Here is a 15,801-nt window from a genome sequence, read left to right on the forward strand (position 1 = left end):
AGAGACAGAAGGAGAGAGAGGGGATGACAGAAGAGACAGGAGAGAGAGGAAGACAGAAAGAGAGAGAGAGGAAGACAGAAAGAGAGAGAGGAAGACAGAAGGAGAGAGAGGAAGACAGGAGGATGGAAAGAGAGGAAGACAGAAGAGACAGAAGGAGAGAGAGAGGAAGACAGAAGGAGAGAGAGAAAGACTGAAGAGAGAGAGGAAGACAGAAGAGACAGAAGGAGAGAGAGAAGAAGACAGAAGAGACAGAAGGAAAGAGAGAGAGGAAGACAGAAGAGACAGAAGGAGAGAGAGAGGAAGACAGAAGAGACAGAAGGAAAGAGAGAGAGAGATAGAGTAAGGAATGAGACAGAGAAGAGACAGAAGAATGGAGAGAGAGAAGAGACAGAAGGATGGAGAGAGAGTAAGGGAGGAAACAGAAGAGACAGAAGTATGGAGAGAGAAAGGGAGGAGACAGAGAAGAGACAGAAGGATGGAGAGAGAGAGAATAAGGGAGGAGACAGAAAGAGAGAGAGAGGAAGACAGAAGGAAGGAGAGAGAAGAGACAGAGGGACAAAGAGTAACTGAGGAGACAGAGAAGAGAGAGTGTGGGAGACAGAACAAGACAAAAGGACAAGGATGAAGAGAGAGTAAGGGAGACAGAGCGAGAGAAAAGAGACCAATAGATTAGAGATAAATAGTGAAACATGGAGAGAAAAATTATGGACAGAGGAAAAGAGAAATATGAGGAATTTAATAGGATAAAGAAATAGAGTGAAAAGGAGAGTGACAAATGGAGAGAAGAGAGGAATGATAGAGGAATTCAAAGAGAAACATGGAGACTGTGACGATGAGTGACAATAAAGGGGTACTCCGGCACTAAGACATCTTATACCCTATCCAAAGGATAGGGTATAAGATGCCTGATCGCGGGGGGTCCAGCCGCTGGGGACCCCCGCAATCTTTCATGCAACACCCGCTATCATCAGCTTCCAGAGCGGACATCGCTCCGGGTCTGATGAATCACGATCACGGGGCCGGAGTATCTTGATGTCACGGCTCAGCCCCATTTGAGGTCACGCTCCGCCCCGTCAATGCAAGCCTATGGGAGGGGATAAGATGTCTTAGGGCCGGAGTACCCCTTTAATAGACATGGAGAGAGACCAAGATGAAGAGAGAGAGAGAGCAACATGAAGAGAGACCAAGCTGAAGAAAGACCAAAATAAAGAGAGAGACCAAGATGAGAGAACAAGGAGACCCCAGAAGTCAGTCTGGGCCTGGAGATCTCATTGACTTGTCATCGGACTCCGATGTTGCTGAACTACACATGACCGATGGTTGTCCTATAATTTCCCCGCACAGATACTACTACAGCCCCCATCGTGTTCTCTGCCACCGCCTGGACCCCCGGTCTCCTGTCCGCCCTCCACTCTCTGTTTCAGCCGTTTTGGCTCTCGCCTCTTCCGCTTCACTTCAGCCTTGGGGATCTCTCCCTCTTTTTTTTATTTAAGGCAAAGGGAGTCAGAGGGAGAGGCCGCAGAACAAAGGAGCAGTAATGTGTGCAAAAAACAAAAGCCTTGAGTTGGCTTCAGTGAAGCAAAAAAAGGACGGATAAAGGGACTTCACTGTGGAAGCAACTGCCAGCCGCTTGGTATGTGGGAATCTGGAAGAATCAGCCTCGTTTCTGGCCAGATTTAATGAATTATTGCAGCACCCCTCCCTCCCCACCACAGCAATTCTCTATGTGTTGTGTCCCCTTCTCCGCTAATGTCCCTCACCGCCGTGGATGGCTCTGGGGGAGGAGGACATTGTATCTCTTGTTCAGATACAATCTAGAGCGCTCTCCAATGGCCGTATGATTGGTGGGGTACGAGTGCTGGCCCAGGGTTTTCTCCTTCCCTGGCCCTGGAGTATACTGCACTCAGGGATGTATTGGACCATGGAGAGGCAGTAAAATAAAGCTGCCCCCCTCCACCTACCTCTCCTCCGCCTCCTCCCTCTCCCTCTCTCCTCCCTCCCCCCTCGTTCACCTCCCTTTATCTGGGGGCTTGAGAACACACAGAACTTGTTACGTGGGGTCATCACATCCTTTGGAGGGGTAAAATGGTGAATTTCCCAGCATCCAAAGAGGGGATGCAAGGACCCATAGCCTCTATAAGCCAGTTGTTTGGGGGGCCCACAGACCGTAGTAGATGCCCCCTTTTCATGTGAGAATTTTCTTTGCTCGCAGTTAACCCATTAGTTGCTATATTCTTAGCTCACTGGAGATCGGAGAACCCTGAGAAGCAGTCTGGTGGTGATATCTGTCAGGTTCTTAGCACAATGGAGCTTCAGGCCAGTGCAGATCTCCTCACAGGTCCAAGGTGATAATGAATACTGGATTCTGAGGCTTCTATAGGTGATTGTTCTTGTGGATCAAGGAGTCATGGCAGAACTATCTCCGAGTCATGGCAGAACTATCTCCGAGTCATGGCAGAACTATCTCCGAGTCATGGCAGAACTATCTCCGAGTCATGGCGCACTATCTCCAAGTCATGGCAGAACTATCTCCGAGTCATGGCAGAACTACCTCCGAGTCATGGCAGAACTATCTCCGAGTCATGGCAGAACTATCTCCGAGTCATGGCGCACTATCTGCGAGTCATGGCAGAACTATCTCCGAGTCATGGCAGAACTATCTCCGAGTCATGGCGCATAAAATCTCCAAGTCATGGCGCACATAATCTCCAAGTCATGGCGCACAAAATCTCCGAGTCATGGCGCACTATATCCGAGTCATGGCGCACTATCTCTGAGTCATGCCGAGTCATGGCGCACAAAATCTCCAAGTCATGGCGCACTATCTCCGAGTCATTCTGAGTCATGGCGCACAAAATCTCCGAGTCATGGCGCACAAAATCTCTGAGTCATGGCGCACTATGTCCGAGTCATGGCGCACTGTCTCCGAGTCATGCCGAGTCATGGCGCACTGTCTCCGAGTCATGCCGAGTCACGGCACACTATCTCCGAGTCATGGCAGAACTATCTCCGAGTCATGGCGCACAAAATCTCCGAGTCATGGCGCACTATTTCCGAGTCATGGCGCACTATGTCCGAGTCATGGCGTACTCCAAGGCGGACCCATTCCTAGCCCTTAGTCATGGCGGACCCTCTCCTAGTCCTTAGTCATGGCGGGTCCTCTCCTAGTCCTTAGTCATGGCGGGCCCTCTCCTGGTCCTTAGTCATGACAGACCCTCTCCTAGTCCTTAGTCATGGCGGGCCCTCTCCTGGTCCTTAGTCATGGCGGACCCTCTCCTAGTCCTTAGTCATGGTGGGCCCTCTCCTGGTCTCAGTCATGGCGGACCCTCTCCTAGTCCTTAGTCATGGCGGGCCCTCTCCTGGTCCTTAGTCATGGCGGACCCTCTCCTAGTCCTTAGTCATGGCGGGCCCTCTCCTGGTCCTCAGTCATGGCGGACCCTCTCCTAGTCCTTAGTCATGGCGGACCCTCTCCTAGTCCGTAGTCATGGTGGACCCTCTCCTCGTCCTTAGTCATGGCAGACCCTCTCCTATTCATGGCGGACCCTCTCCTATTCATGGCGGACCCTCTCCTATTCATGGCGGACCCTCTCCTATTCATGGCGGACCCTCTCTTAATCATGGCGGACCCTCTCTTAATCATGGCGGACCCTCTCCTAATCGTGGCGGACCCTCTCCTAATCGTGGCGGACCCTCTCCTAATCGTGGCGGACCCTCTCCTAATCGTGGCGGACCCTCTCATAATCGTGGCGGACCCTTTCCTAATCGTGGCGGACCCTTTCCTAATCGTGGCGGACCCTTTCCTCATCATGGCGGACCCTCTCCTCATCATGGCGGACCCTCTCCTCATCATGGCAGACCCTCTCCTATTCATGGCGGACCCTCTCCTAATCATGGCGGACCCTCTCCTAATCATGGCGGACCCTCTCCTATTCATGTCGGACCCTCTCCTAATCATGGCGGACCCTCTCCTAATCATGCCGGACCCTCTCCTAATCATGGCGGACCCTCTCCTAATCATGGCGGACCCTCTCCTAATCATGGCGGACCCTCTCCTATTCATGGCGGACCCTCTCCTCATCATGGCGGACCCTCTCCTATTCATGGCGTGCTCATTGTAGCTCAGTTTTTCTCAATCCCTGGACTCCCAGGCTGATAGCTCTTCCCTGCACTGATACATTGTAACAAGACCATCTGCAGTCTGAACAGGACTAGATGCATTTCTTTATCTGAAAGTAAACAACGAATGTTTCCCTTAACCAGCAGCAAGCAGAGATCTTACAGGAGTGAATCACAAAATGTATCAGGAATCATCACAATTTGTCATGGTGCGATGCTAATGTTGTTAAATGAGGAGAGTGTTGTTATATGGGGAGAGTGTTGTTATATGAGGAGAGTGTTATATGGGGAGAGTGTTGTTATATGGGGAGAGTGTTGTTATATGGGGAGAGTGTTGATATATGGGTTGAGCGTTTCTATGCAATGTTACTAGTGGTATTCTTCATTCTTGGAGACGCTGCAGTCGTATCTCTCATCTCCCAGCATTCCTTGCAGGGATTCCCGGTCTATCAAGATGTTATGGAGTTGCTGATAATCGCCCTGACTTGCGCTACGTGCGGATGACATGGAGTACACCGCTTTGTTCCCTTGTATAACAGGATAATACATGCTCTTTTTTTCTCTCAGCATCTGGCACGCCTCATTGGGTAAAGGGGGGACACAGCCCCAAGGAGCAGCCACATCTGAGGGGAGAGAGCAGCCGTCAAATAAGAAAGAGATTTAATATCAATTTATTCACCTTAAATTCCCCTAAGATGGAATGTAAACAGTCTAAGAGCGAATGTGCGGGGCTGGGGTGCTGCGTCATCACATGGGGAGCTCTGATAATCCGACATCCATGCTGCGGGGTCCCTCCAGCCATTGATGCTGAGGAGCCAGATGCAGTTTATTGGGCCCCTGAACAGAGGGCAGTACAGCTCCCCACATTATGTTGCTGCAGTTTGTATTGTTGTTTGACCTGATTTGCAGTATATAATAATACACTTATTTTTTGTTACAGGGGAAGGAGAGATATTCAGTGGACAAACCTAGACCCCATTAAGTTAATGGAGGAGCTCAGCCAATTCACCAGCCTTGACGGCTTCAAAGAGATGCTGGACAAGGCCGAGGTGGGGCAGGCGTACATGGAGCGGCCTTGTCTGGACCCCACAGATTCCGAATGTCCAGAAAGTTCCCCCAACAAGAAGTCACAGGAGGTTAGTACCTTGTCCGTGCAGTAACAAGAAAGCCTCAGGACATGATGGGAGTTTTAGATCAGGATAATATCATAATCCATATATTCCATCGTAGATCCCAGACATTGTCGCCACCCTGAAGAATGGCTGCCACGGCTTCTCTAAGAAGTTTATGTACTGGCAGAAGGAGCTGATTCTGGGCGGAATGACAAAAGGAACCAGCGGAGAGTTAAAGAGGTAAAGAGCAGCACCTCCCCCGCCGCGGTGTCCTGACCCCGGGTAATGCTCTGCGGCTCCTCCGTCCTTTCTGTCCCCAATACTAAGCTTGTTTTTCCTTCTCTTAGTGCTGAAGCTCTGCAGACCATGTACCTCCTGATGAGTCCAGGGCAGCTGTACGAACACTTCAAAGATGACTATGAAATCCATGACATCAACTGGAACGAAGAGAAGGCAGCCGCCATCTTGGAGTCATGGCAGCGAAAGTTTGTGGAGGTGAGAAAATGGGACTTGCCCAAATCATTATAAAGAAAGGTTTAATGGAAGCGAATTGTGTCCATGGGTGAGATACTAGGGGTCATCTTCACTGAGGGGTCAGCACATGAATGGGGTCGGGTTTACCTAGAGGAGCTGGAGCTTCTCCAGAGACCAGGTGACCTCAGCCAACCTCTGCCCCCTACGCCCCCAGCATCTGCACTCATCAGGCTTTTGTTTAGAGGGGGGATTTGTTTGGTGGGAAGGATAAGATAACAAGGAGAGAAGAGATTGCAGTAATCTATATTATATGCCCTGCATGGCCGCTCTGGGGTCTCCTCTCACTGGTGCAGGAATCTCTGTAATGTTATAAACAGAAGGTGATGATAACAATATGTGGTCTGTTCACAGCAAGCGCAGCAGTCCATCCCTCAGAACGCCTCGCAGGACATCCACGCCTTCTCCACCACCACCCTGAACGATATCATGAAGTCCTTCTCTGATGTCAGTGCCATCCGTGTGGCCGGTGGATACCTGCTGATGGTAAGGACTGATACTACCATTATTGCTATTATTGCTACTGATTGACGGATGATGGATGCAGTAATTCATATCCTATCCCCACAGCTGGCTTATGCCTGTGTCACAATGCTGCGCTGGGATTGTTCCAAGTCCCAAGGAGCTGTGGGTCTGGCTGGCGTCCTTCTTGTGGCTCTCTCTGTGGCATCGGGGTTGGGACTTTGCTCCCTTCTTGGCATCTCCTTCAACGCTGCAACAACCCAGGTAAGGACTATAGACGGAAACACTAGTAACGTCTTATAAGAAGGCGATTTCAGATGAGCATAATATGGCCGCAGGTCGCATGATCACGTGTCTAATGGCTGAAAAGGAAAGATTCATACACCGATCCTTAGACTTGTGGTCAGGCCACAGGGCGGCAAATTTACAAGTCCAATCATGCCAAAATAAAAGTTTTACAGATGTTGGAAAAAACTCAACAATCCCCACAACCCTAACAATCTAACCTTTCTCTCTTTGAAGGTACTGCCGTTTCTTGCACTGGGCATAGGTGTGGACGACATGTTCCTGCTGGCACACACGTTCACAGAGACCGGCCTGAGTACTCCATCAAAGGTGAGTGACCACATTTGTATTGACTAAAATAGTCCTTACAGATAAAAATCTGGTCCTGGTACCATCTCCGCTGATGTCTGACATATCTTTATTTTTATTTTTTTTGGGGGTCAGGAAAGGACGGGTGAATGCCTGAGACGCACGGGCACAAGTGTGGCGCTTACTTCTATCAATAACATGATTGCTTTCTTCATGGCCGCTTTGGTTCCTATCCCAGCATTGCGGGCATTCTCCTTGCAGGTAACATTACCCACATTACACACAGTCTAACAGAAGATATACCCCCAGTGTAGATTGGGGGCAAGGGTCCGTCCATCACTATCCTTCAATTCCAGTGACCCTGGAGGGTAGTGAAAGGTGAGACTGCATCAGAGGTCTCTAATGGGAATTGTCCGGCTGCTCAGGTGAAAGGTGACATCAGTACAAAGGCCTCGGATACCTTAAGATGTCATTGCCCTGGGGGGCTGTCGGGGGAAGGTCCGGATCAGCTTTCTGGGTGGTCTGTGAGATAAGGGTGGACTGGAGACTACAGGATGTTTCCATTTAATGATATACAATGTCAAGTCTGGAATGTTAACTGAGGAGACGTTACATAAGTCATTATAACCTTATCCGAGACGTATTATAACTCTTTATTCTTCCTCTGTTTTTTTCAGGCTGCGATTGTAGTTGTGTTCAATTTTGCGATGGTTTTGCTCATATTTCCGGCCATTTTGAGCTTGGATCTCCAGCGTAGAAAGGATCAGCGGCTGGACATTCTCTGCTGCTTCTACAGGTAGATAATAAAATATGTTACAGATCTGGGGGGTTTTCTTAAAATTATTCGTCATCATCTTGTGATCTGTTCAGGTAAAACATTTATTGACCTCTTGTGTCTTGGTTATAGCCCGTGTTCCTCCAGAGTGATCCAGATTCAACCTCAAGAAATGGCTGACGCCAATGACAATCACACCTACCATCCATCGTCTTATGGGAACCCCACTATCACCACCAGCACCCATATCACCACCACCGTCCAGGCCTTCACCCAGTGTGACTCCTCCGGGCACCACGTGGTCACCATCTTACCACCAACCTCCCAGATCTCCACCTTGCCCTCTGTCATTGTCCCCACTGTGGATCCATTGGGGTCTCAGGTCTTCAGTCCCTCCAGCTCCACTCGGGATTTGCTGTCTCAGCTGAATGAAACCAAAGGAAGTCGCGAGTGCGTCCCTCTTCCCTTCCTGAAGTGGAGCCTGTCGGATTTTGCCCGCGAGAAGTACGCCCCGTTATTGCTGAAGCCCGAAATGAAGGTGAGTTCTGTGACCAAGACATAAGTAGATCTGTCGGATTCAGATCACCTGCCTGTACTGAGACCTCTGCTGCTTTCCTTTCTAGGGGATCGTGGTTGCCCTCTTCATGGCCCTTCTAGGCCTCGGCTTGTATGGAACCACAATGGTTCACGACGGTCTCTACCTCACAGACATTGTTCCTCGGGAGACCAAGGAGTACAACTTTATCTCAGCACAGTTCAAATATTTCTCCTTCTACAACATGTTCATTGTCACTAAGGGCGGCTTTGACTACCCCAAGGCTCAGGCGTCCTTGTATGAACTTCACGAGTCCTTCGGATCAGTCAAGTATGTCGTCCGCGAGGAAGGAAGAGACTTACCCAAAATGTGGCTGCATTATTTCCAGGACTGGCTGAGAGGTGAGGACCCAAATATTTGCCATAGTTAGTGACCTACAAGTTAGTTTAACCCCTTCATGGCTGCACAGGGCACGATGCACCACAATATCGAATGTTCCCTAAACTAGCAACTCCCTTCATGCCCTGATGCTAAAATATAGTGTTGAAAAACTACAACTCCCATCATGCCCTGACAGCCTGAGGGTGTCAGGGCATGCTGGGAATTGTAGTTTTGCAGTGAGTCATAGGTTTGGAAAAAATGCCCTATTGTCTAATTTGTATTCTCTTTTTTCCCCCTCAGGCCTCCAGGATTCTTTTGATAAGGACTGGCAGTCCGGACACATCACGCAGGACAATTACCGTAACGGCACAGAAGACGCCATCTTGGCCTATAAACTCCTCATCCAGACAGGGAACAAGAAGGATCCCTTTAATTTTGACCAGGTAGATTCTTTGGTCTGCAAAGGGCTGGGAATTTTGAGACACTTGTAAGTGAATTTGTGTAACCTTAACGCTTTGAATTTTCTTCTCTCTCACGCAGCTGACTAGTCGGCGACTGGTGGATGAGAACGGTTTAATTCCTCAGGATGCTTTCTATATCTACCTAACCGTGTGGGTCAGCAATGATCCCCTGGGCTACGCCGCCTCACAGGCCAATTTCTACCCTCAACCTCCAGAATGGATCCATGACCGATATGACAACACTGGAGAAAATCTAAGAAGTGAGTTTATATTCCAGCCATATGTCCCATTACATACACTAGGAACCGGTAATGTCATTAAACACGTAATTATGTCTCTGATGTGTAATACGTTTATATTCTGCACCTGTATCCCGCTATGTGCAACTTATTTACCTGCCACCTAAATCCCATTATATAAACTGGGAACCAGCAGTGTCACCGAGGTATCAGGCTTGTAGTGCCCCCATCCCAGGTGATGTCTCGAATGCATTTTTTTGTTGACGTAATTCCTATAAATATAAAATATATTTTCCCTATTTTCCTCCAGTTCCCTCGGCAGAGCCAATTGAATTCGCTCAGTTTCCCTTCTACCTGAACGGTCTGCGCCAGACGTCTGACTTTATTGAAGCCATTGAGAGCGTGCGCTCGGTCTGCAAGGAGTTTGTAGAGCAGGGGGTGTACAGCTACCCCAGCGGATACCCCTTCCTCTTCTGGGAGCAGTATATCGGCCTGCGTCACTGGTTCCTCCTCGCCATCAGCATTGTCCTGGCGTGTACGTTTTTGGTGTGCGCTCTCCTCCTGCTCAATCCGTGGACGGCCGGGATAATTGTAAGAGCCCATTAAATGCTAAGTTATCAGATTAATGCTGGAGGCCTCAGGACCGCGGCACTAACCTCTCCCTTCTCTGTGCACTAGGTTTTCATCTTGGCTATGATGACGGTGGAGTTGTTTGGCATCATGGGACTGATCGGCATCAAGCTCAGCGCCATCCCTGTGGTCATCCTCATCGCCTCTGTTGGCATCGGAGTGGAGTTTACGGTCCACGTAGCTTTAGTAAGTCTCCAACTATTTGTAGTACTTTGTGTGTAGACATATATATATATATATATATATATATATATATATGCAATCTCCACCACAGCACAAAAAATCAGAGGTCCAGGATCAAGTAGGAAGCCTTTCTACTTGATCCTGGACCTCTGATTTTTTGTGCTGTGGTGGAGATTGCATATTTATGGACTGCTGACCTGCCAGTTGGCTGACCACAGGCACTTACAGAGGGGGTCTTTGCTGGCTCTTTCGCTTGGACTTACTACTATATATATATAAATATATATATATATATATTCACACAAACACATTTATTTATAAATATATATCTAATATATATGTATATATATCTTTATATAAATAAATAAAATAAAAAATATATATATACACATTTATACGTAAACATTAAATAAACAAATTTATATATATATAAACACACACATTTATTTATAAATATATATCTAATATATGTATATATATATCTTTATATAAATAAATAAAATTAAAATATATATACACACATTTATACATAAACATTAAATAAACATATAAATATATATATATATATATTATTAAATTCCTATTTTGTTTTGCCTGCAGGGATTTCTCACAGCTATTGGTGACCGGAACCAGCGCTCTATACTTGCCCTAGAACATATGTTCGCCCCCGTTCTGGATGGCGCCATATCCACTCTTCTCGGGGTGCTGATGCTGGCAGGATCCGAGTTTGACTTTATTTTAAGGTACGGTTCTGGTGTCAGAACTTCATGTATCTTGTCTCGATACATTGTGACTTATCCTTCAAACATTTGGGGTCATTATATCTGATCAGTGTCCTTTAGTCCTGATTCACACATTGCATTGTAATCCAAACAATACAAGACAAGTGGAAACAAACTGTTACAACATGGCATCAAACCATGATTATTTTTGTAGAAAAAAAGCTAAATCTGTAACAATGATTCAGTGCAGATTTGTTTGGCAGAAATTATCTGCAGAGAATCTGACCCTTTGGGTGAAGTTTTTTCCTTTTCCTCAGTGTGTGGCCCTTTAGACTTTAGGACAATGCTCCCCAACTGGTGGCTCTCCAGCTTATGCAAAACTACAACTCCCAGCATTTAAAGAGTGATGCAGAGGATGCATAATTTTGAGGCTGTTGGAACATGCTGGGTGATGTAGTTTTGGAAAACATTGTCTTAGGCCTGTGTTTTCCAACCAGGGTGCCTCCAGCTGTTTTAAAACTACAACTCCCAGCATGCACTTAAGCCTTTGGTGCATCCGACCAATGCATCCTATTCCCCAACTTGTGGCTCTACAGCAGTGTTTTTCATCCAGCGTGCCTCCAGCCATTGCAAAACTACAACTCCCAGCATGCTGGAAATTGTAATTTTGCAACGGCTGGGGACAAATCGGGCGGGAAACACTTGCCAAAGGCTGTCCGGCCATGCTGGGAGTTGTAGTTTTGCAAAAGCTGGGGACAAACCAGTGAGGAAACACTGGCCAAGGGCTGTCCGGCCATGCTGGGAGTTGTAGTTTTGCAACAGCTGGGGGCTCACTGGTTGAGAAACACTGACCAGGCTGTCCGGCATGCTGGGAGTTGTATTTTGAAACAGCTGTCGGCACAATGGTTGGAAAGCACTGGCCAATGGCTGTTCGGGCATGCTGGAAATTGTAGTCTTGCAACAGCTGGAGGCTCACTGGTTGGGAAACACTGGCCAATGGCTATCCGGGCATCCAGAGAGTTATAGTTTTGCAACAGCTGGAGGCGCACCGGTTAGGAAACACTGGCCAATGGCTATCCGGGCATCCAGAGAGTTATAGTTTTGCAACAGCTGGAGGCGCATCGGTTAGGAAACACTGGCCAATGGCTGTCCGGCCATGCTGGGAGTTGTAGTTTTGCAACAGCTGGGGACAAACCAGTGAGGAAACACTGGCCAAGGGCTGTCCGGCCATGCTGGGAGTTGTAGTTTTGCAACAGCTGGGGGCACACCAGTTGCGAAACACTGGCCAATGGCTGTTTGGGTATGCTGGGAATTGTAATTTTGCAACAGTTGGAGGCTCACTGGTTGAGAAACACTGACCAGGCTGTCCGGGCATGCTGGGAGTTGTATTTTGAAACAGCTGTCGGTACAATGGTTGGAAAGCACTGGCCAATGGCAGTTCGGGCATGCTAGAAATTGTGGTCTTGCAACAGCTGGAGGCTCACTGGTTGGGAAACACTGGCCAATGGCTATCCGGGCATCCAGAGAGTTATAGTTTTGCAACAGCTGGAGGCGCACCGGTTAGGAAACACTGGCCAATGGCTGTCCAGGCTTGCTGGAAATTGTAGTTTTCCAACAGCTGCAGACACACTGGTTGAGAAACACTGCCTTAGGGTTTGTACATTGTTTTGCACTACTGCCTCTGCAGCTATGAAGTGGTTAAACCAAATATTTAAACCTGTGACAAACCCTCCGCAGCGGTGGTTTGACGTAGTTTGGACTTGCAGCGATTTTCTGGGGTCGAGGGCTGAGTTGGCGCGAGATTACAGGCCGTGTGCTGCGTGTTAGAAAGACGCAGCGTCTGAATCTCCGCCAAAAGCCTCTCTCAACCTGGGAGGTCTTGTTTAGGAGAAGAGGGAGGAGGAGGGAGACGGAGCAAGTCCTGACTGATCAGGAAATAACACGCGGATCCCTCATGTAAACAGACGATGTGTGCACAGTGTGCTAGAAACAGCTGAAGTCGTTCAGAGACCCCCGCCCGCCCGCCCCCCCCTAAACCAAACACTCAATGAGAGAGATTACTGCACCCAACATAAACATCACATCCCACTTCTAAGAACTCTGCTGATTCACATCTTGGAGGGGAGGCCACTTAACCCTTCCTCCACCACACGCTCAGAGGTAATGCGGTGCCAGCCGCACGCTCCACCTTCACCACCTCAGGATTCTTTTCCTCCATTGAGGTCTGGACAGACTCTGTTCTTGGCATCAGGTCAGGTGACCCACTTCTGCTCACGTCAACCCTTCAGCTTTATTCGGTGCCAGGGCCGCTCTTTTTTCTGTCTATCCTGTGCTCCGGCCGGGAAGCCCCTACCCATCCCCCTCCCTATAGGGTTAGATTGCAGGTTGTAATGGATGGATGATGGGGGGGAGGGAGAGGTCAGGAAGCAGGGGCACCCCCACTGACAGGGAAGGAATCCCCCGGGAAGCTGCAAACATCTAACATCAGCGGGACTGGCCCTTTAAGGCTATGTTCACACAGTGCGCTCAAAACACTGAATTCTGACAAAATTCAAAGCCCTGCTAAGTTCTGTGGGATTCCACCCGCAATTGTGCTAAATTTAAAGAAAGTTTTTTTTTTTTAATTTGGCAGAATTTCCACGGCTGTGTGAACGGGACAGTGGAATCCCATTAAACAGAACGTGCGTTATTCCACCATGTGAACATAGCCTAAGCACCTCAGTGTAACCCCATCATGGCCAGGATTTACTGACCAATGCGAGCTGCTAGGAGTTGTAGTTCAGAAGTGTTCCCTACAGGTCGCTCTACAGCAGTGTTTCCCAACCAGGGTGCCTCAGGCTGTTGCAAAACTACAAGTCCCAGCATGCCCGGACAGCCAACGGCTGCCCGGGCATGCTGGGACTTGTAGTTTTGCAACAGCTGGAGGCACCCTGGTTGGTAAACACTGGCCTAAGAATGTCCAGGCATGCTGGGAGTTGTAATTTTGCAACAGCTGGAGGCACACTGGTTAGGAAACACTGGCCGTTGGCTGTTTTACCATGCTAGAAGTTGAAGTTTTGCAACAGCTGGAGGCACCCTGGATAGGAAACACTGGCCTACGAATGTCCAGGCATGCTGGGACTTGTAGTTTTGCAACAGCTGGAGGCACACTGGTTGGGAAACACTGTCTGTTGGCTGTTTTACCATGCTGGAAGTTGAAGTTTTGCAACAGCTGGAGGCACCCTGGTTGGGAAACACTGGCCTAAGAATGTCCAGGCATGCTGGGACTTGTAGTTTTGCAACAGCTGCATGCACCCTGGATAGGAAACACTGCCTTAGCATTTTTTGCCCTCTTTCTGCCTCTGCAGCTTTGAAGTGGTTAAACAAAATATTGCATCCTAATAAACTAATGCATCCTAATTTTAAACTGTTGCAAAACTACAACTCCCAGCATGCCCTCTTAGCCGTTAATGCATCCAACCAATGCACCCTATTCCCTTTCTTGTGGCTCTACAGTAGTGTTTTCCAACCAGGGTGCCTCCAGCTGTTGTAAAACTACAACTCCCAGTAGTAGTTTAGAAATATCAATGTTTTCATTGGTTATGTGTGACCCTCTCTTCCTTCTTCTCCGCAGGTATTTCTTCGCTGTGCTCACAATTCTCACCATCTTGGGGCTGCTGAACGGCCTGGTGCTGCTCCCGGTGCTGCTGTCCCTGATCGGACCCCCGGCTGAGGTAAGTCACATGACCAGAAAGTTGCCCAAAAGTGCAACATTGAATACGTATCCTGGCATATATACCTTTATATTAGTGTTTCTCAACCAGAATGCCTCCAGCTGTTGCACAAAGTACATGCTGGGAGTTGTAGTTTAGCAACAGCTGGAGGCACACTGCTGCTGTATATCATAACAATATTTACCATATCCATAGGTGACTCCCGCAGACAACAGTAACTGCCTCCCGACACCCACACCGGAGCCGCCGCATCTCAATCACCACGCCTTCTACATGCAGCGCAAAGTCGCGGGACGAGGGGGCTTCAGTGACCCCGAGGACTCCTCAGAATATTACTCCGAGACCACCGCCACCTCAGGAATGGAGGAGGATGATCCGCAGCTCTATGAGCGAAGCCCGTATATCATCCCACCCAAACATTCACACATCCTCCTAGAAGCCAGCAAGAGCCCCTCGTACCCCAAAATTATGGTGAGTTATCTAGATATAACTAAGGCTGCAATGGAACGGCACCACCTAGTGGCCAGACTGATGAATTACTATTGCATGCAAAATTATGTAGAATATACATATATGTTTTTTTTCGGTCCTAATGAAGTGGTAGAACTAAAACCTGTGTTGTTTTATATCGCAGTTGGTAAAGCCCTGTAAGGGGGAAAGCCAAGGAGAAGCCCCTCAGGACAGCACCAACAGGACCGCGCCTGCCCAGGATCCAAACAGGAACAACGGGCAAGATACAAAGGACTCTCAGGAGCCGAAAGACTGGAGAAAGTTTCACCAGGGGTCTGCGTGGGCCAAGCAGCCCCCCAGCTCCAGGACTCAGTACAGTAGTAGGCCTCAGGGCCACAGAACTACTCCTCCAGTCTACTGTACACAGATGACGGGCCCCAGCGGCTCCATCACCACTGTGACCGCCACAGCCTCAGTGACTGTCGCCGTACATCCAAACCTGCCAGGAGCCGTGCGGACTTACAGCCACGAGGGCTACGAGGACAATGATGTGGACTGTACAGAGTACAGGCCCAAATGGGCCAGGAGTAAAAACCCACACCCGGAGGTGTTCGAGCTGGAAGATCTGGAGCAGAACCGAAGCGCAGAGAGAACATCTGTACACTAGGTCAGTATATAGCAGGAGGAGGAGGAGAGCACATCTGTACACTAGATCAGTATATAGCAGGAGGAGAGCACATCTGTAGACTAGATCAGTATATAGCAGGAGGAGGAGAGCACATCTGTACACTAGATCAGTATATAGCAGGAGGAGGAGAGCACATCTGTACACTAGATCAGTATATAGCAGGAGGAGGAGAGCACATCTGTACATTAGGTCAGTATATAGCAGGAGGA

The 15,801-nt window shown here is 48.6% G+C and overlaps 1 protein-coding gene across 2 annotated transcripts in view; it reads left to right on the top strand.

Annotated features, from left to right (window-relative positions):
* The window catches only part of PTCH2 (patched 2), a 73,557-nt gene that overhangs the window by 49,218 nt on the left and 8,538 nt on the right, over positions 1–15,801 (top strand). For both annotated transcript variants that reach the window (XM_056533116.1, XM_056533115.1), the window contains exons 6-23: positions 5,057–5,252; positions 5,347–5,468; positions 5,576–5,723; positions 6,114–6,245; positions 6,330–6,485; positions 6,744–6,836; positions 6,951–7,076; positions 7,493–7,611; positions 7,723–8,128; positions 8,214–8,526; positions 8,807–8,949; positions 9,047–9,227; positions 9,517–9,797; positions 9,885–10,022; positions 10,620–10,762; positions 14,355–14,454; positions 14,650–14,925; positions 15,089–15,571. In XM_056533116.1, the coding sequence (XP_056389091.1) occupies positions 5,057–5,252; positions 5,347–5,468; positions 5,576–5,723; positions 6,114–6,245; positions 6,330–6,485; positions 6,744–6,836; positions 6,951–7,076; positions 7,493–7,611; positions 7,723–8,128; positions 8,214–8,526; positions 8,807–8,949; positions 9,047–9,227; positions 9,517–9,797; positions 9,885–10,022; positions 10,620–10,762; positions 14,355–14,454; positions 14,650–14,925; positions 15,089–15,571 (3,556 nt within the window). The remainder of the gene's footprint in view (positions 1–5,056; positions 5,253–5,346; positions 5,469–5,575; positions 5,724–6,113; positions 6,246–6,329; positions 6,486–6,743; positions 6,837–6,950; positions 7,077–7,492; positions 7,612–7,722; positions 8,129–8,213; positions 8,527–8,806; positions 8,950–9,046; positions 9,228–9,516; positions 9,798–9,884; positions 10,023–10,619; positions 10,763–14,354; positions 14,455–14,649; positions 14,926–15,088; positions 15,572–15,801) is intronic.

The sequence above is a fragment of the Hyla sarda genome, chromosome 7, assembly GCF_029499605.1.
Source record: "Hyla sarda isolate aHylSar1 chromosome 7, aHylSar1.hap1, whole genome shotgun sequence".
NCBI classification, from domain to species: domain Eukaryota; kingdom Metazoa; phylum Chordata; class Amphibia; order Anura; family Hylidae; genus Hyla; species Hyla sarda.